The sequence below is a fragment of the Sabethes cyaneus genome, chromosome 3 (genome assembly GCF_943734655.1).
Source record: "Sabethes cyaneus chromosome 3, idSabCyanKW18_F2, whole genome shotgun sequence".
In the NCBI taxonomy this organism is placed as follows: Eukaryota; Metazoa; Arthropoda; class Insecta; order Diptera; family Culicidae; genus Sabethes; species Sabethes cyaneus.
This window is the reverse complement of record NC_071355.1, coordinates 144012436-144034662: the sequence shown is the minus strand read 5'-3', so window position 1 is coordinate 144034662 and position 22227 is coordinate 144012436. Positions and strand designations below refer to the sequence as shown.

General features: G+C 39.5%; 1 protein-coding gene across 2 annotated transcripts; it reads right to left on the bottom strand.

Moving 5' to 3' along the window:
* Positions 1-251: 251 nt before the first annotated feature.
* Positions 252-20256, bottom strand: LOC128744580 (cullin-1-like). Of its 2 annotated transcripts, none has more exons than XM_053841701.1 (12): positions 20102-20256; positions 19869-19954; positions 18396-18490; positions 17845-18334; positions 17425-17782; positions 17097-17360; positions 16690-17034; positions 16501-16632; positions 16352-16433; positions 1354-1480; positions 1076-1295; positions 252-999 (listed from the first exon to the last, which is right to left on the bottom strand). In XM_053841701.1, the coding sequence occupies exons 1-12, from the start codon at positions 20156-20158 to the stop codon at positions 919-921; spliced, it is 2337 nt and encodes a 778-aa protein (XP_053697676.1). In that variant the 5' UTR covers positions 20159-20256; the 3' UTR covers positions 252-918. The 2 variants fall into 2 exon arrangements, with proteins under 2 accessions (XP_053697676.1, XP_053697677.1); XM_053841702.1 differs by having other exon boundaries at positions 17845-18316.
* Positions 20257-22227: the final 1971 nt, after the last annotated feature.

Sequence of the window (22227 nt, the reverse complement as noted above, 5' to 3'; positions counted from 1 at the left end):
CTACTATAGCTTTCCGACTTAATGATTCTTTTTTAGGCTTAATGATTTGCACACTGATAACATTTTGCCTCTAGCGCTAGTAAATATGGATCATAAACATTGCACTGGCGTCAAACGCTTACTGTTGTGATCTTAGCGTAAAATTTTATGCGCCTTTAAAGACACCATCTCTATAGTTTTCCAGTTTGGATGTCTGTTCTCTGTGGCAATACTTAGAAAAACTTCAAGAATTCATGCCAGCCTGCTTTTTATTGTATGAACTGAATAAATCCGTTTATTTTACAATCAAACTGATTTTCTATTGTTTTCTTTCAAATTAGTAGACTTTCTGAATATGTATCAACATTTTTTTTCTGTATGATCATAAAGATAGCTATCTATTGTACAACAAAGAAATGGATTCTCACTATTGGAAATTTACTGTGAACGGATTGCTACGTTACTCAGTGACTGCCAAATCGAGCATGTAACTGTTACGTTGAAAAGAAGAGAAAAAACTAAAATAATCGTGCAACCACAAGAAATCGCAATACAAAATTTCAAAATTCGCCTATTTGCCTATCATATTAATCAATATGATACATCTGACGTTATCACATCGTTTTACTGAAAATTTATAAAAACAAAAAATACTAAGTTATATTTTAAGAGCGGATCCGTCCCTAATTAAAAATGCCTAAAAGATTATACAAGTTGAAAAAAAACTTTCAATCATTTTCTGGATTTCGATCGTGTTTTTCGAGTTCTATAATAGGACGGAGAAATAGCAAAATTCAAGGTTTAGCTTGTATCCTTTGAACATTACAGCATTTTTGTGTATGCCTTCCGTTAAATGTTATTTTTAAACTTTATTTCTACGTTCAGTTTTGATATTCAAGAAATTGTTTAGATAGCTACGAACAGCAAACTAAATACTGATCAAGCTAAATAGCTATACGTATCTTTCTGCCCTTCCTGGCGCTCAAGATATTCCTTTTCTATGAGAATGTCAATACATTTCTGTAAAAAATAAATAAAAAATGCATTTAAAAATCTATAATTGAACAAAGATAAAGATTTACTTGGTCAAACATACCTTGATCACTTGAACCTTAGGTTTAAATCTGGTCGATAGTTGGTTTAGTACTTCTCCGACCAGATGCGTGTGATTTAGTACTTTGCGCATCTTCATAATCCTTACAATTGCTGCCTGTATCAGAATCTTGCGATCTTCCTCGATGTGCTTATGTGTGGCTTCTTGTTCCACCTTCAGTTCTGTTTTGAGCGGGAAGTTTATATTGATCCGAAGTTTTTTACTGCTCAAAAAAAAAAATAGATTAGATGATAGCACTAATGTTTGATTAAAAAATTTACTTCTTAAATCCAGTATTAAGCTCAACACATGATCCCAGTTGAAGGTTAGCTTCATCGTCGTAACATGTAAGCAGCTTTGTTTTCAAGAGTATCTGAAGTACTTGAATTAAACTTTCGTGATTGATACCTAGAAATAAAAAGCAATGAAAATTATGTGTAGGTTATCATAAAATCGTTAATTTTTTCTATGTTAAAAAGTACGAAGGTCTGTACCTAGGGGCACGAACTAATGCAGGTTCAATTCGACAAAGCTTGACAACTGGCTTGAAACGAATGTCAACTGGTTTAACATTCGTCTGGTGCACATTAATTAATAGCCAAAGCAAAGGGCTTGTTGTTGAAGGCACGAGAAAGAGAACGATGTCCTTCTGCGTCCATAATTTCCACTATCTTGCTTGCGAATAGTTGTAGGGCATCTTAGGATATGGTAAACAGTCGAAGTCGCAACATATTCGCTTTTTAAATGTTGTACCGTATACTTTTTGCCGAGATTTTCGTGGCAGTTCGTTGAAGTGTACAACGCACTCGCAAAATGCTTCTTGTTTCAATGTCATTTTCAGCAAAACTAGGCATGCATAAACAAAACAAAAAATATTGACAAAAAGAGGAGAAATCGAGCTAACACATACATACTCTCATTTCTCTCTGAGCTCGTTTGTTATTGAGTGTGGGCGCCTCCAAAAAAATTTCAAAATTTTAGTTGTCACCCGTTAATTGCCTTTCAACTAACATACGAACAGCGAGTTAAAATTATGACAGTTATAATATCATCAATTAAAGCAACATATTAAACGCCCAAACCTCATTTTCGGATCGGACAGTCGCTAATTTTTCCTCACTTTGAAAATTGCTGCCGCACGTCACATGCATGAATATTCCGTCAACCCTTTTGTGGTATCGAAACTAATCACAGGGCGTGGATTTTTAGTTAGACATGCCTTAAATTTTTCTATTATTTAAAGGTTTGTAATGGAAACATGTAATCTGCAGTATTGTAATGGATTCTTAGAGAAATTTCCAATCGATTGATATCGATATCTCTTGAATCTATTGAGGAATGACTGAGTTATAAGCGAGCAAACCATAACCACTTTGCGTTACATGTTCCCTTTTCGTTTTTCTAAAGTGTACCCCAATATAGAAATCAAAGACGTAGTCCTACGTCAAAACTTAAGGGGCAAAAGAAAATAAAGCCAGCTATTGGAAAATATGAATCAGGCAACCAAGTGACTGTAATTCGGGAAAATGGAAACATCACCACGGATTCACTGCAGAATTGCACGGCTTTTAATGAATATTTGTGTAAAATTGGTACTGATCTGGCTTCTTCCATCACGAGTAATCGCACATCCACCGTTTTGGAACGATGCCGTCGACTTTAACATCTATGTTCCTAAGACCAGCCTCCATCAATGAGATAGTGCTGATTATTAGCAATTTAGACTCCAAAAAATCTGCTGGGGCAGATAAAATAACAGCGTTATTAAAACCTATCACGAATTTATCTCATGGCTATTAACGGATATTTTTAATGAAATCTGTTTTCAAATCAGAAGACACGAAGGAACTCAACAACTATCGACCAATCTCAACGTTGTCTATAATCGACAAAATGGTTGAAAAGCTCATTGTATCTAGGTTGATTGAGTATACTTCTCGCTTCAACTTAATCTACAACCATAAGTATGGGTTCAGGAAAGGCTCTAATACGCTCGTAGCTTCAAGTGACTTGGTAGAGGATATTTATGACTCACTCGACAATGCTCGCTTTGGTGGAGTTTTATGTATCGATCTGGAAAAAAGCGTTCAACACTGTTGATCACATGTTACTGGTGCAAAAGCTTGAATCCTTTGGAATGAGGGGAACGGCCAAAATGCTCTTGGAAAGTTACCTGACCAACCGCACTCAATATCCCTTTGTTCTGACGGACCGGCGACTTATTGTCACATAAGTAAAGTAAGCTATTAGGGACACGGTGGAACATATTCTTTTTGTTTCTTCCAATTTTGCTTCCAGACTTCCAGTTGTAAACTAGCCTATTTTTATTTATATCTTTCTATGAAACGGTTCCGCGATCAACCAGCTACAAACGGGCGTCGTAGTGATAGGCAAAATGCATGATCGCGTAAAGGACTGGAAAGCGATCAACGAGAGGATGTGCGTATTGAGGATAAAAGGTCGTTTCTACACCATCATAAACGTGCATTGTTCACATGAAGGTAGATGTTGATGTCACAATCGTCATCGAAGATATGACCGATCGGGTCGGCAGGGCCCCATAGTTTGCACTTTCTTTCCCTGCAAAGATATCAAATATCAAAGGCACCACCTGATCAACGAACCTTGAACCAAATCGACCATATTCTCATAGAGCGCCGGTTTTTCTCGAACATCACCAACGTGCCCTGCCTATGGAATGTGGATATCAACCCGGACCATTACCTAGTAGCGGTACATGTGCGCTCAAAACTATCAACGGCTTATATTTCGCGACAAAGCCGTTCGACTTTCGACGCCGTCAATGAGGCCGCAACCGCGATGCTAGGTGAAAAAACCTCGAGCGCACGAAATAATCGGTTTGATGGGGAATGCCAACAAGCGACGGAGAGGGCAAAAAAGAGCCTGAAAATCATCAAATCAAGATATCAAATTCGCCGAGGTTTAATCGTCACGCAGTAAAGAATTTGCGATCTGTTGGGACAACGAACTTGTTGCATTTTTTCTGGCACACTTCCCTAACACAGACATCAGATTGGACTAGGTTTAATCGCGTTCGTAAGAAATCTGTTGGCACGAGGGGGCTTTGTCACTCTCTCTGGCTTACTTCCCAAGCAAGGACATCAAAATGGTCTAGGTTGAACCGCGGTGTTAAGAAATCTTGTTGAAGCGAGGGAGCTTTGTCATTTGTTTTGGCTTACTTCCCAAGCACAGATATCAAATTGGTATAGGTTTAGATCATCGTTAAGAATCTTCCAACCAATCACGAAGCGAGAATTCTGGAAAAACATAGGTTCATTATTTTCAATTTTTCAATAGTTCAACATCAAGAATCCATACTTTTCTTCATTTGGGTCAATTCTTAGAAGATTTTCCGATTGATTTATGTAAGAATATTGAAAATCGATCGGAAAACCGCTGAGCTATTAGCGCTCAAAACCTTTCATTTTCATTTCACGCTCGCATTTTTCGATTTTTTGGAATGACACCCTATCTCAAAACTTGCCGTAAGACGTAGTCCTACGTCAAAAGCTAAGCATATCCACAAGGGAGAATTAAATTTGGCCAAATATCGACGAGCGCGGAATGAGTTAACCGCGATCCTGAGGAGGAAAAAGCGTTAGAAAGACAGAGATAGTGAGGAGCTGGAACAACTATTCCGGGCTAATGACGCGCGCAAGTTTCACGAGAAGGTGAACCAAACTCGTAAGGGCTACACACCTGAACCTGACATGTGTAGGGACAAGGAAAGGGATCTAATCACAAACGAGCGCGAGGTGACCGAGAAGTGGAAGCAGTTCCTCGATGAGCATCTCAACGACGATATAACAGAAGCAGCCTACAAACGATAACAGCGTGCCGGCTACCGATGTGGCGAGAAATCGGTCAGCAGAAGAATAATAGTCACCGGAAACGACCGACTCCCGGCAGAACTATACAAAAATGACCAAGAACGACTTTACGCAACTTTACTGGATAATTTGAATGATCTGGGAGGGGGCGAAACAACCGGCGGAGTGGATGGAAAGTGTAGTCTGTCCCATCTACAAAAAGGGTGATCGGCTAGATTGCTATAACTGCCGCGGCATTCTGCTGGACAACGCCGCCTACAGGTGCTCTCCCAGATTTTGTTATGTCGTCTATCCCCAAAAGCAAAAGAATTCGTAAGACAGTACCAGCCGGTACTTTACGGTGGCCCGTGCTACTACGAATCAAATTTTTACTCTCCGATAAATCCTCCAGAAATGTCGGGAGTGCAACGTGCCCTCGTGTCATATTTTCGTAAGTTTCAGGGCAGCATACGATACAGTCGAACGAACGAACAGCTATGGCTGATAAGGCACGAGAACGGTTTCCCGAACAAACTGACGCGGTTGATCAAAGCTACCCTGGAGCGAGTAATGTGCTACGTGCGTACTTCGGAGACACTCTCGAATCCCTTCGAATATTTGGGTTCTCTGGTCACCGTATAACGAAATTCAACGACGCATTTAATCTGGAAGTCGAGTCTACGAGCCAGGAGCATACGCCTCCGCAATAAGCTAACGATGCACAGTGGTCCGAAAATCAAAAAGGTTGGCAGAAACCCTATTTTGCAAGTATTTTTAATTGATCAAATAACTCAAAAGTGTTTTCCTACATACCCATATAAACTTAAATTTTCGTTTTGGTTGTTCGTTTATTAGTTATCTAAAAGCTATGGTCTTCTGAACTTGTTAAATAACGTTAAAGTCGGTAAAATCTTTTTAAAAACACGTATGGTTGTTTCTTACCGGTATGTAGAAGATGTTGCATAAATGTCATGAATAATAACATATTTAGTTGAAAGACACCTATTTCAATATTACAGTGGGATTTCGAATTTGGCATGGTTCGATTTTGGCATGCCTCGATTTTGGCAACAAAAGTATCCGTTCTAGGCAACACAAAATATTTCCCTTGCACAAATATACATAAATACCAGTCAGTTTTTGCATGCATGCTTTAAATGACGCAAAAATGATGTCCTTAGTGTGTTCATGCAAAAATTTTTGCTGTTATAGAATGTTTTGAACAATAATATTTGTATTGCCATAGGACTGCGTCTTACCGCAGATTGCCAAAAACTTACTTGCAGCTCTTGGCGAACTATTCAAACATAAACATAAATATTTACTCAATTTCTAACGCATTTACATTCAATTTTTTCATATCAAAAAAGGGTCTCGATTTTGGCACGGTTTCGATTTTGGCAACATAGGCGGCACGCACTTGTTGCCAAATTCGAAATCCCACTGTATTTGGAAGGCTGCACTAATTTTAAATATTATTGGCTCACCAAGTCTGGCTTGATTATGACAAAAATGAGGACGAATATCTAAACTCTTTCGAATTGACAGTCGTAACTTAGGGATTCCGTCGAGTTCCGCTGTCATATTAACTTTTAGTGTGCAGGTATACTTGGCTGGCAAAGGGTGAACATGTGCATTCCATAACCTCTGTTCATTAACTCCTATTCCTACCTCCACGAGGTGCCGGCTGGGGTACGCAACTTCGGTTGTCGTATGCTAACAGGAAAGGGGGCACAGTGGCTCCCGCCCACATTAAGATGGCAGCCCCATCAGCGGGATAAGGACCTTAGGTTAACAGCCTACTGTACCAGAACATACAAAAAGTTACCGAAAATGAAAGAAGAAATCTCTCCAGATTATTGGCAACGACCTTTAGCATGAAAACACGGACACGAATCGGAACATGGAATATACTGACCCTTGCCCAGCAAGGCAAGCTGGCTCAACTTGCAAGGAAAGCTAGCCGCCTGAAGCTTGAAATCCTGGGGCTGAGCGAGGTCCGCTGGCCGGGTACTGGCGAACACAGGACATCATCCGGGCAAGTCTTGCTCTACTCTGGCATACGAGGTGAAAATGCTACTCGAGAAAGAGGAGTTGGATTCCTACTGAGCCCAGGGGCACATGCGGCCCTGATGAAGTGGGAACCAATAAATGAGCGAATAATCGTTGCCAGATTCAGAACACGGGTTAGGAACCTTACGGCAATCCAGTGCTATGCGCCAACAGATGCTGCCGACCTGCAGGAGAAAGAGAGCTTTTACAGCCAGCTGAACAGCTTGGTTGAGAAAATCCCGAAGGGGGACATCCAAATTCACATGGGCGACTTCAACGCGAAGATTGGCTCAAACAACGCGGACCTTGAACGTGTCATGGGACGCCATGGCCTAGGAGAGATGAGCGAAAACAGGGATATGTTTACAGAATTCTGTGGTAATAACGACATGGTCATTGGTGGATCGCTCTTCCCCCATAGACCAGTACATAAAGTCACGTGGGTTTCCCGCGACGGCCGAACAGAAAACCAAATCGACCACATCTGCATCAGCCGGAAATGGAGAAGGAGCCTTCTTGATGTACGCAACAAACGCAGCGCTGAGATACGTCTGCGCGTCGCACGTGTCCAACGACGGGAGGAGAAAGTTGGGTGCCGCTACGACGTCCGCCGATTGGAGAATCCTGAGGTGAAAAGGACCTTTGTTGAACAACTTGAATCTCGAGCCTCGGAGTTGCCAACTGGTGGAACCGTCGAAGAGCAACGGACCGGCATCAAGAACGCCTTCATCACGACCAGTGATGAAACCCTCGGCAAAGCGCGTAGTGGGCGGAGGGAGTGGATTTCGAATGAAACTTGGAGGAAGATCGACGAGCGGAGAGAGGCGAAAGCCGGCATTGAGCGAGCGCGGACCAGATCGGCTAAGACAGCTGCCCGTCAACGATACGCCGAACTGGAGAGGGCTGTTAAACGTGCTTGTAGGCGGGACAAGAGAGCCTGGACTAACTCCCTAGCCGAACAAGGAGAAACCGCCGCCGCCAATGGTGATATCCGTTTGTTGTACGATATTTCTCGCCGCCTTAGTGGTGCCAGGATGAATACAAAGATGCCGCTAAAGGACAGAGCTGGTCAGCACAGCTTAAGCGATGGACTGGTACAGAACAGCTTAAGCGATGGACTGAACATTTTGAACAACTCTTCCGAGTTTCAAATATCAGAGACCAACAAAACCAGCAGCGTACGACGCCTACAGTTCGTCGAATAAATCGCGTGAACTCGGAGGCGCCATCGCTGGATGAAATTGTAGCAGCCATCAAGAGTATGAAATCCAATAGAGCGCCAGGGATAGATCGTATTTCAGCCGAAATGCTCAAAGCTGACCCATCTTTGTCAGCCCAGATGATGCATCAGCTTTTCAGCAATATTTGGGAAACCACAACTTTTCCGGTGGACTGGATGCAGGGCATATTGGTCAAAGTCCCTAAGAAAGGAGACCTAACGGATTGCGGTAACTGGCGTGGCATCACGTTGCTCTGTATTACTCTCAAAGTACTCTGTAAGGTAATCCTCAACCGGATCCAGGAGAAGATCGACGCTACTCTCCGGCGGCAGCAAGCAGGATTCCGTGCTGGCCGATCATGTGTAGACCATACCACTGCTGTATGCCTGCGAAACGTGGTGCGTCTCAGCGGAGACAACGCAAAAACTGCAGGTATTCATTAACCGGTGCCTGCGATACATTATTCGTGCCTGGTGGCCTGATAATTGGATATCCAATGAGGAACTCCATCGTCGGTGTCATCTACGGCCGATAGCCACAGAAATGCGTGAACGTAGGTGGAAGTGGATCGGACACACCTTGAGGAAAGGAGCGAACGAGGTTTGCAGAGTAGCACTCAACTGGAATCCACAAGGACAGCGTAGAAGTGGCAGACCCAGAGGCTTATGGTGACGGAGCTTAACCAACGATATCCGGGCTGTAGACGAGAACCTGTCCTGGCGACAGGTAAAAGCCATGGCGGGTAACCGTCAGCAGTGGAGATCTCTGATTTCATCCCTTTGTTCTGCCGGACCGGCGGACATGGACACATAAGTAAAGTAAGTAAAGTATACTTGTAAGGAACCGATTAAGCCTAAATTTCGCTGCAACTTTCTGCAACTAAGAAAGTAAAAACAGATCTTTGAGAAGATGTGCACATATATATCAGCGAATTTGATTATAACGAATAATCCTTGCAATGTCCTTGCTATAGTCCAGGATATCGTCGAAATGAAAGGTACGAGCATTAATATAGTTAATTAAATTGATTTTGGAGTATACTCCAAAGAAAGTTTCGTAGCGCAAAACAACAATTTAGCTTGTGTCGGGAATATCGAAATAGAAAAACGCGCTTCTAAGGCACATCTGATGCAAAGGCTCATTGCAACAGGATTTACAGGAGACATAGCACGACCATTACATCTTATTGTTAGTCTTGCCTCTTGCATTTTAGATTGAAAACCTTTTTTTTACTGCCATCCGGGGTGACATTGGGCCACGGGGGTGAGATTGTGCCAAAAACCAAAAATGTTTATATGTGAAAATTTATTATATCTGTAGAAACTGGTGACTTAAATTCAAAATGATAATGAACATAACATATTTATTCATAACTTAGAATGGAACACAGATAATATTAGCAAACTATTTAGCCTAAACAGGGTTTCAAAGTTCGCGATCAAAAATACGCGGAAATAACGCTTGTAAAAAATGTCCCGCATAAACCAACCCAAACAAGAAATCGCATCAACTTGCTATCTTGAAGGTATATAAACTAATCATTTACAATGTTTTGAAAGGTTATTATGCGATGGATAAGTTTTGATTACGAAAATAATATTTTTCGAAACTTTGTACTTTTCGAGCTTCACGGGGGTGAGATTGTGCCAAGCCATAATGATCGATCCAATTTGTGGATTTCACATACACAACAAAAATACGTCAGTATACACCAACACACTCACATTCTTTTCTATTGAGCACAATATTTTGACAGGTTAGATTGCATCATCCATTTTGGAGCAAACAGTATCATAGGTCTGCTAAATAATTTAAACTAATTTTTACTTTTTCTCTGGAAATTTCAGATACTTTGAATAAACACTCTAATATAAGACAAATATATTATACCATGTATAAACTACCAGCTTTAAGGAGGGGGAGGGGGGTAGGATAGGCCACATGTTCTGCGGCCGCGGGTTCTTGAACGAAGTAATGGTTACTTTTGTTAAATAATCAAATATTTCATTTAAATAATCAGATATTTCACCGATCGTGATCAATTTGAATACATTCACATAATCAAATAGGTATGCTTCCTTGGGATACACCCCTTCATATATCTCCCCCTTGTCAACCCTAGAAACGCTACTGGCTACATAAAGGCTCTCCATTGACTACGAACTCATTTTTAGTTATTTCAGACCACTCCGGGTTATTTTCGTTCATATTTTTTGTATGATGCGCTGTTTTTGGCCGGCCCCCTGCCCCTAATAGTCCACTTAGTTCATGGACGGCACCATGTGAACTACTTTATACTTATCTTTATGTGTATTGTTTATAAACATGCTAATGTTCACTATTTAGGTTTTTAGCCTAACTTTATGTTTTTGGCACAATGTCACCCCCTAGAAGGGGTGAGATTGTGCCAAAGTTGATGCACTTCCAGTAAAACTAGGTTTCATTGTAACTAGACCATCTCTACGGTAGTTGTTAATTGAACAATTTAGTATATATTGACAGCTTCGAAGTCAACTTAGTTCCTAAATTGTGTGTATACTGAGCTAAAGAACAAAAATATATACTTTTTTGGCACAATCTCGCCCCGGATGACGGTACGATAAGGATGTACAAGATCTCAAACTAATATTTTATTTAAAAAGTAATCAAAACTATTCAAAATATCACACAGTATCGAAACAAGTCATGAAACTGTAATTATTGTTCGCTGTATGTTACATTACATTAATCAGGGTGTCGATTATCCAGCGAAAATAAAATTCCCTGACTTTTCCAGATTGTATTTCGAAAAATTTCAGACGCAAAATATCTCCTTAATTTCACTTATCAGTGTTTATTTGGCTTAATTGGTTGTTTACGCTTGAGTTATCATTTCCTAATACATTCAATTTTCCTTTTTAATTCAATTTAATCTTTTTATGCAAAAGTTCTTCAGGAATATAAAAATTTTTGAGGCAAAATGACTCAACGAGCATCGCAGCATCGTTGTATTATTTAGAGCCTAACCTTCTGTTTCTATTCGAACTACTTGTAGCCAGCTTTTGATATTCACAGGAAAACTTCGGAATTGCGACTCTATCGACCTTCTGCTCGCATTCGAATTTCGAAGATATGACTGATTTGTTAGACTAAATCAGAATTTTGAAGCTGAGATGGTCTTTCATTCGAATACGCATTAAGCGTAGGTTTTCACTAGTGATCGACATGAGAATAAAAATTAAAGTCCGGGTTCTGGCCCGTTCAGGTTGAACATCGTAGTAAATTAAACACAGCAAATTCGTTGCACGTGAGTAAAAATAACGTCTCGTATTTTATTTGATTTAGGCATACGCGAAAGCCTTGAATGAGGTCTTAAGCTTTCCGGTATATTTTCTTCCCATGTCAAAAATCTCTGACTTCAAATGAAATTCCCTGACTTTTCCAGGTTGAAACGAACTTCCTTGACATTTCCAGGTTTTCCCTGATTTTCCAGGTAATCGACATCCTGAATTAATGTGTGCATCAGTCCAAATTCGCAGCTATTATAAATAAATATATCTAATAGAATAAAAATAATAAAAAAAAATAATTTCACACTTTTCTGTGGAACAAAATAGAAGTCTAATATTAATTAATCAAGGGCAAAGCAGAGGCTGAAAACAAAGAAATAGGAAAAAAGTTTTTCTGGTAAACTTCTATTAGTTGTTTCATTATTCAGACTGATACGTATTTCGCCTACGACTTGCCGGCTTTATCAGTGTTTTTTTTTAATTTGAATATTTTTGCATTTCTTTACTTGAAAACATGTTTAATAATAAATAGTTTTTCTATAAATGTGGCGTAGGCGTATGAACCACGAGCTACAAGGACTGCTTGGTGAGATTCCCATCGTACACCTGGCGAAAGTTGGGAGACTACGGTGAGCCGGCCACGTCGCAAGGACTGTGCAGTAAATTCCGTTCTCTTCAAGAACCCAACCGGCACCAGGAATAGAAGGGCCCAACGTGCTAGATGGTTCGACCAGGTTGAAGTCGACTTATAGCCGAGAACCGAGTACAGTGGAGAGGAATTCATGATATGGCAAGAGCCACCTCGACTCACGGCTGGTACAGGTTAATCGAACAAACCTCGTGATTTTAGTCATGGCCTTGAAATGCGGTCAGGCATGTATTAATATATGTCAGGCATATATATAACGGGGCCTTCATCCGAAACCCCGCGCTGAGAACCGCAGCTAACACGCTGGCAGACGAACAGCGTTCACACGCAGTGCCTTGTAAGTCGCAAGGGACTGCATAGTGTCATCGTCCCGCCAGGAAACACAAAGTTAGATTGAACTTCTCGGTCGGTGGTTTCTACAGTAGGTGGAGGAAGAGGCTCAATTCGTGTCTAAAAATAGCCCAATCTATGTCGCTACATTAATAAGGGGGGTTGCGGTCTCCTTTTGTCCAGCGCCTCTATGGTTCAAAGGTACACGGTTACCAGCGAGCCACACGCCCTGGCGGGTGTTGTGGGTTCAAATCCGGTTATTATCTCTGATTATAGCTTGGTTCGATCCATGAACCTTCCAGCATTGAACAAAAGGTAGGAGTAACAACGACAACTTGTTAAGCGTAGCTATCTATTACGCCCCCCAGGGGGCATTTGCCCGGTTGCCCGGTGGGCCCCAGTAAAAATTTCGTTGTTACACAAAATGAGATTTTCCAAAATTTTTATTTCAGTTAAACTCTTTCTACGACTCACGAATGTTCAATTCCTGCGCCCCATGATTTATGAAATCGACCGATTTGATGATTGAAAATTCAGCTTCAAATGGGACTGTTGGGGCCCTGACCTTTAAACCAAAATTTCTCTTTCAATTAAACTTTTTCTATGACTCACAAATGTTCGATTGCTGGGGCCCCATGATTTATGAAATCAACCGATTGGATGATTGAAAATTCAGCGTCAAATGGGACTGTGGGGGCCCCGAACTTTAAACCAAAATTTCTATTTCAATTAATCCTTTGCTACGACTCACGAATGTTCAATTGCTGGGGCCCCATGATTCATGAAATTATTTAAGTTGAACTGTTGGGGTCCAAGCTCCGAAAATTATACCAGCTTCAATGAGTATTTAAAAGTAGAATTAGTATTTCATCCGCAGTTATTTGACTACTTATAAATATTGAACTGTCGGCTCAAGCTCCATACTCAGTTTACTTCAGTGGCGACGGTCCGTTATCGATCCTGTGCCGAATGAATTATGATCCTCCAGTACTCAATCCTGGGCTACCTTTCTTCAAACCCCTCGAACACCAGCTGAACGTGCATCATCCTCGATAGCGCACATCTATCAGTGCGATGTCTACTCCGAAGTCTAAGGCCTCTTCTTGATTCTCTGCTTAAAATAATTTTGGCTACTCTTTCGTCGGGCATTCTAGACACGTGACCAGCCCAGGGCAGACTGCCACACTGTACTACCTTCATTATAACAGCATATTTGCATTCTTCATATAGCTCGTGGTTCATGCGTCTGCGCTACACTCCATTTTGGATTTTGCCAAATTTTACGCTAAAGCCCCAAGCATTCGTCGATCAGCTTTTTTAGCGTCCATGATTCATGTCCATAAAGGGCGACCAAGAGGATAAGTGTTCTCTAGAGCGTCAACTTTATGCGAATTTGCAAGCAACGGGACTTCAGCTACAAAATGTAATGCCTGCGTAAAGGCCAATTCGCAGCTGCAATTAGTCGTTTTATTTTGCGACTTACATCGTTGTCACATGTCACGAGCATACCAAAATATATTCAGTTTCTCTTCGACACCAACGGCATTTGGATTTCTACGCTATGTACTTCGTTTTGGCGGTGTTAATGGTAAGTCCCAATTTCTCAATAAATGACCTAAAGGCTTCTTTCGCTGCTCTACTTTTGATTTCGGTGATATCGACGTCATTCGGAAAATCAAAAAGCACGTGAGGTCTCATCTGCTATTCTGACTCATAATTTTTACTCATCCAGCGTCATACGAATCAACGTAACTAGTTCTGTGGGAAAACCATGTCCTAGCGTTAACTGTCACAGCTCATTTCGTTTGACTGAATCGTATGCCGCCTTGAAATCCATAAAAATATGATGAGTCTGCAAGTTCTACGCCCGGAACTCGTCAGTTACTAGACGCAGGGTAAATATCTGATCCATCTGAGGCGACCCTCATGAAAACCAGCTTGATACTCGCCGACGAAGAACTCAGCTAACGGACTCAGTCTAAAACACAGGATAGGGAGAGCACATTATAGGCAAAATTGAGCAACGTAATGCCTCGATAGTTTTTACTCTCAAGTCGATGTCCGTTTTAAAATTATGGGAAATGAGGCCAATCAACCACTACCCCGATATTTATTTTCCTCCCATATTCTGTTCCTGACAATGAGATGGCGAATTGTTTCGTACAGCTGCTCGCTCCCCGTTTTTAGAAATGCAGCCAGGATACCATCCTTTACAGCAACCTTACCGTTTTTCAGCTCACAGATTGCGCTTTTGACCTCTTCCTGTGTTGGTGGCTCCACAGTTTGGCCGTCGCTCAAAATTCTTATCCTGTACCTGCTGATTCGCTGACCTGCGCTTCGTGTTTACTTCTCTATTCAACAGCGTCTGTAAATACTCTTCCATCTGGCTGCTACCGTCGTTTTGTCAGTAAGCAGGTTACCAGTACTATCATTGCACATCACAGGTATGGCAAAATTCTTCCACCTGACCGTTTTGTAGAAACTCCGTGTGTCGTTAATGACGAACCTCTCCTCTGGACTGGCGAGCACGTGCTCTTCGTACTGGCGTTTTTAGACGGTGGGTTCTTTTTTCCGCAGCTCTACCAGGACCAACCAAAAAGATTCGCGCAGAGTCTCGGGCATTCCTCAAATTGGAATCATGTGAAGAAATTCTACAGAGGATTCGCACAGAATACCTTGCTTATAGAAGCAGGATTCTTATAGGAGAATCCAAGAGTTTAATCCCAGGGATAGTTATAACTCGGCACGGAAATCTCCTGCACTATGAACTGTTCTGTTCTGACGTGTAGACGCAGTAAGCTACTCATATATATTGAACTATTGACATCCTATCATTTATCACGCAAATCAAATCAAATATTCACGCTGCGGCAGATCCTCCAAAAAGTCCATGAATACAGAATTCAACGCACAATTATTTCATTGATTTCAAAGGTGCGTATGATACCATCGACCGTAAAATCATGGCCATTCTAACCTCGCAGGGGACTTTATCAACGTGATGGTCCATCATGTGGGCTGTTCAACATGCCGTTACAGGATGTTATGAAATGAGCAACACACAGGCACAATCTTCAGCAAATCTAGTTAGTAAGTATGGACATTGTCGATAGAACACCATCTGTGGTGGTGGCTGAACAAACTAAATCTCAAAGTAGCGAAGATTGGGTTGAAGAAAAATGCGTCCAAACTAAAGCACCGTGAACCGCTAATATGACGCACACGCTAAAAGCTGGTAACTCGGTCCTAATAACGACTGAGTTTGTTTTGTTTCGAGCATCGAGCCGCTATGCTGCCCGTTCTCTCGATACTCGACACTCGATAGTGCCTGAGTCGAGTCGAGTTGCACGACATGACTTACAAAATAGAGCCCATATTCATTCGATTTACTGTCCTTGTAACGCTGATGTCTTTTGAATAGATGTCGTTTTTTGTGTTAATTTACTATCATGAGAATATTGCAAGCTGGGGCCTCTAATCTCAAAGGCCCGGTGGGCCCTTTGGCTCCCAGTCCGCCCCTGCGCCCCCCCCCCCCCCCCCTTTCCATTCTTTCCCCTCCATTCGTTTGGGGAAGTTTTTCTGGGGAATGGTACATTCGGGGGAACGATTTTCTAGAAATTGGTGTTTTCTGGGGAATTGAGTTCTGAGAAAAGGGAATTGCTATGTTATTTGAAGGGTTCACTTCACTTCACTAGTAAATTTATTAGTACCAAATGGACACATTATTTACATGCACCAATAATATTCAACCGACTCTGTCCCATGGTAGCACAGGTAATCAATCCATGACTTCCGATACTAATATCAGCCGATTAAATTTTGAAGACATTTGAAAATGGATAATTCGATTTCAGAACGTAGTAAAATCACTTATTAATAGCCTTTTCAGACAACTGAAAACTGTAAACCATACTAAATTTTTTACTCACTCGTATTTTCACCTAACTGTTGAATAGTCCATGTTGTTTGCTCATTAAACTGTAACAAAACAGCCATTTGGAACGTGCTGGCCTGTTTAAAATAATAAGTTATTTGTAAGTGATAAGCTATACCTATTATTTTCACCTTAAATACGTACCTGTAAAGTGTATCGCAATCGAAAACAGTTGGTAATAAGTTCTCCGCGACACATGTTGTACAGCCAGTTTAGCTTTCGTCCGGAATGTTGTTTGGCGTAGAAATTGTTGAATCGATGGACAGATTGTTCCAACTGTAAAAAAATGACAACTAGGTTAAAATAAAACATAAAAAACGGACACAACCATACCTCAAACGGCAAAGAAAACGTAAAGCTTTGATTGAACGGCCAAGAGCCACTCGACAGTACAAGAATACTGAAATCAATATCGTTGCCTGTAGATTTGGACGCCTCACGCAGTCCTTTCACATGCTGTCTATATTGTTCATTGAGATCCTTCGAAACTCCTATGTCCTGGAACATTCGCTGTAGTTTACTAGTGTACTCGAAACCACAAGCCTGTTTTAGCTTGGAAATCATCGACGCTTCGGCATCATCACTAGCAGACATATGATGACAAAGACGCTTAGCAAGCATCTTACTGTAGAACTTTTGAAACACGTCCTTATCTTCAATGTACTTGAAAACGACCATCTTCAAAGACAAACAAAAGCTAAAATATAAGCTATTTTTATCTCTACGGGTAGTATACGTACAACTTGATTAAGGGTATCTTCGAGCTCAGCTTCCTCTGGATTCTTGCTGGATTTTTTCAACAACAGATCACAGTATTTCGCAAGCAGTTCAGGACTTTTGCTGGCACTTTTGCTTGCTTCCGTAACTGCATTTGTGTTTATGAATTTTCCACATGCTTTATCCAAAGCAGCAACAAATCCACTGTCATTGTTGAATGCAGTAAGTACCAGAGCGTTATATTTCTTGTGAACTTCTAAAATCGTCTGGACATAAATTTTAGGATCCTGAAAATAAGATTCAATATATTAATAACCTACTGCTCAGGTTAAAACACTAAAAATATTTTACATTCAACGCAGCTTCGCCACACTTGGCAATTGCAGCCAATCCTTGGTTATGAATATGCATTTCAAGAATACTTTTTAGTTCAACCAAGCCTTCGACGATGCGTGCTACCAGTGAATACATTCTACGCAGATCAGAGTTCTTGTCGGAATCGAGTAGATTTTGAAATTCGGTACGAAACTGTTCCAAGTGCTTTTGAATCAACACCCGCTCGCATGTTTTTGCTAGCCTGTCCTGTGTGCTTTCATGCAAATATACCTGCACACGTTTTTGCTCTTCGTTTAGGCGAAGCTCCACGCGTTTCATGTACTCGGTAACGGGATTCTCCCGCAGGAATTCCGCGCTTTCACGGGTGTAAAACCTGAGCAAATACAAACAATTATTAGAAAAGTGTATACTTTATCATACCAAACCTATACGTACATTTCGGTGTCTTCAAGGAATATATTTTCGAAGCTCTCTTTATACACCGATAAATTTTGCCCTTTAGCATTCGGATCCTCTTCGTTTAGACCAAGCTCTACGTAACAATTTATAACACCGGATACCAATCGTGAATTAATTGTTTCACCATTACGTTCTCGTTCAATCAACTTAAGCACTGCATTTGTAACCTGCTTATTCAGATGCTTGAAAAGATTTCCACGCCACGTTACTAACGCCAATTGATAGATTTCATATACGTCTTTGCGACCTTCCTCGCACTCTCGTTTCACCCAGTGTCGATTCAGATAGGCACATACGCCGTTGAGGACCTTACTAGAAAACTGATATTCTTCCCAACGTTTAGTGTAAAAACTGAGTACTTCCTCGTCCATGAGATCGATACCATTCTCCTGTAGGGCTATAAGATAGTACTCCAGAAACTCCTTCAATCGTTTGTATAACTCTTGTCCTACGAGTTGTGCCCCACCTGCAACGTACACACGCAAAGCTCGAACAATTTTTTTATTATAAGCAAGGACTGTACGTACCAGAAGGAACTGCAGTTCCCTTTTTCGACACTTTCGAAGATGTTTGTCCTTTCGCCGGTTGTTGATGAACGCTTGTGCAGTAATTGTAGACATGTCTGAACGAAATAAATTGAAATTGCACTTTAGTTGTCACTGGTTTCACGATTTAGAAAATATGTTATGAACTAAAACTATTTCCATCAACCGTTTATTTGAAGAAACTCTTAGCTCGGTACACCATTGCAGTGATGTCGAAAGCCATTTCAAACTCGCAAAATGATTGCGTTATAATAATGGTTTTTGAGATAAACTGTTAAAGCAGTTAGAAATTTCTAAAACTTATCAAATTTTAATACTATTGAGTATTCATCGCAACAAACATTTTGTTTGAAAATAAAAAATAAACATGCAAACAATTTTTCGACCCGTTTTCTCAAACGAAATTTTATGGAAAATATACGTATTCCGAGCATTAGCTGTTTAAAATAACAATTTTCGTTTCCGTTTCAATTTAACAATTTTGCGAAAATATTCAAAAACATTAAAAATTAATATAAGAGGTTTACCTAATTTTTGCCTTAATTTTAGTAATTTTTCCATTTGTTTTTTCAAATACGAAACGGACTCTTGCAGAGCGCAGACAGGTGAATTATATGAAGTGCTGACAAATCGTATTACTAGTTCCTCACACTGTAGTTATATTATAACAAACAATAAATCTAAATATTCGCAATAAGAAAAACTTTCAAAAATTAATCACTCGGCCATTTAGTTAACTTAAGTTTGAAAATTAGTTGTGCCAAACTATTATTTATAAAAAATATATTCGTTATAGGAAATATTTTCTAGGTGAGTTTGCTCTTTAGATTCTTTTCTAGATCAGTAATTACTGTTATAGCTCCCATCAAAATACAAAATATTCCAAAAGCAATTTTTAAATTTTCTCAACTATAATCATCAAGTAGTAAATTTTGCTCGTCTGCCTAAAACAAGAATAATAGTTTTGCAATCGGAACAGCGATCAAACCCGATGTAGGTATATAAATATTTGGTTTAAATTTACCTTATCTCAGTACCACCAGTAAAGTTTTTTATAGTTTGTGTTTCACGGTTTTGTTTTTAAAGAAACCATTATTGTTGTTTATTATAAACTATGAAAGTGTCTCCAAATTTTGTCTCAATTTTATAGGCAAATTTTAGTTAATTCGTTACTGCTATACAGCTAAACCGATCAAATTATGTACATCCATTTTTGTATGAATAATCTACTTTGACGTAGATAGTTAACAATTAACAAATAGAAACACTAATAACACTTGTAGTTTTCAAATGCCACCCAGTTAAATCCTGATGAGAATCGAAACCAAGTATTAAAAATTTTCAAATCAACACAATCACACTAGTTGCATAAAAATAAAATCACAGATCTTTTTTGTAAAATGTTTATCGACAATCAAGGAATACCACTTTTAAGGAACTTTTTTTTTCTCTTACGTATAGAGCTGCATGTAACGGGCCGATCGAAGACTTTGTTCTTGCTTGTAAACTTGTTTTATTCCACCTTCCAGGTCCGCCCAGATCTGAAATAGAGAAAATGCGCACATAACTTTTTACTTTGATTGCATTGCGGATGCACTTTTCGAAGCTAATTACGAAACATTTTTTTCGTCACCATCTTGTACACATTTGCCAAGAAAAAAATTAGTAATCTGAAAATCATCACATACCTCTTCGAGATTGATGTTTCTAAGCCCTGTCGCTCCATGGGAATTTAGTTTGGACATTGGAAATTTAGTTGCAATAGTGAAAAATCCTGCAAGCAATGGTTTAACAATCAGTACAAAGGAAACAATAACGTAGAAGAAGACCCTTTCTAAGCTGAGCTGATGAACGACTAGTTTTGCTTTCGCAAGAAAAGACTGAAACTTCACGCACACCACAAACATAAAAATTTATTTATCGAATTGAAAAGGAAAATTTACTTAAAGTTTAGTTAAATAATTTTTACTCAAATCGGCCTTTCTGATGATGCGATGTTCGGAAAAGGTAAATATACACTCTAACAGGAAAGTACCCAATGAAAATATTGTCGTTTTCGTTAGAATGCCAGTGTCGCTGCAGTGCGCGTGGCAAACATCATACATATTCAGATAATGTATTTACATTATACTTGCATATGTGTGTGTGCCTGAGATACAGCAAAAGGGGAATCCCATTGTCAAACTTTGACAACCAGTTTAAAATTTCGAATATGGCTGCCAAGTAATGTGATTGTAAACTTCGCTTGCTTCAAATTTCTGAAAAAATCGGTGCAAAAAGACTCAGTTGAGGGATTCAATTCATCCGGACGAAAAGAAAATGAGCGTTTAAAAACAATTCACTGGCATGAAAACACAGCGCACTGATGACAGCCAGGGATGCCATATATAGTTCTGTGTTTTTTGTTGGAAAAATCTGACAATCTGTACGGCGAGGAAAAATATCTGTGCGAAAATCTGTCCAATGCAAAAGAATGAGAGTGAAAGAGATAGAGAGTCATTTTGCTGACTATTTCCGTCTCTTTCACTCTCATGTAAAAGCTCAAAAATCTGTTTAATCTGTGTAATTTGGCGAAAATCTGTATTCTATGCATACAGATTCTGTATCACTCAGAAAAATTTCATGGTAAATTCTACCATTTTAGGGGTAAGCTTGACCAGAAAAGTATGGTGGTTTTCAACCGACTGGGAAAACTGGTCTAGACAACATTTTCATGGTTATTTCGACTATAAGCTTGGACAATGCATGCATGGTACGGTTGACCACGCATAGCAGGGGTAACTATAATCTGTATACCATAAAATTGTCATCATTACAGTGCTTTAGTTATCTTAACCTCTTTTTGTATGGTTTTACTGACAAGAAAATAGTCATCTTGGACAAAAATCAAACGGAACTAGCTGGTTGCAGTGACAATTTTATGGTAAAAATGACCATGCATGAATGTGACAACTATAATTTAAAACTATAAAATTGTTATCATAACAATGCATTTGTTATCATGACCAGGTTTTGTATGGTATTGCTGACAAGAAAATAGTCATCTTAAACACGCAATGAACGTGACGAGTTGGTTGTCGTGACAATTTCATGGTAAAAATGACGTTATTAGCTATTGTTGAAATAACCATGAGCGTAGTCATCTCAACTATAAATTTTAGTTTTTATGATCATTCATGTTTTACTTACTCCGAATGAAACAAGCGAATCTTTTGCAATAAATAAATGTGGTGCACCTGCAAGTATACTTCCAGCTGCACCACATTTATTTATTGCAAGATTCAATTGATTCATTCGGAGTAAATATAACGTGAATGGTCATAAAACTAAATTAGACCAATTTCTCATTATCTCACAATTCAAATAACAAACAATCGTTTATGTCAACATATATATATATATATATATATATATATAAAATATATACATATTGTAGATTACCTATAATTTAACAAGAATGTTACATTTTGGAATTGTTTTCTTTTCTTATAAAATAACATAAGTTGGTTATATTATATAATATCGAACAATATGTTTCTTAGTGGTTTCTTCTGCTGTTACAAATAAGTATATCTATAGATAGCCGCTGTTTCGAAGTCACAGATTTATTTCATTTTGAAATGTTCAGACATTTATTCAAAATAGTCCTGTACGTAACCTAATAATATTTTTTTAATCTTATTAACTGTTTATTGTTAATTTTGTACACATGTATTGGGGGTCCATCAAATTCTTCTGCTTTGCATATAACATATCTGGAAAGGCTATCCATGATTTCAAAAGAACAAAGAGTATGTATATAGCCCTGAATCAA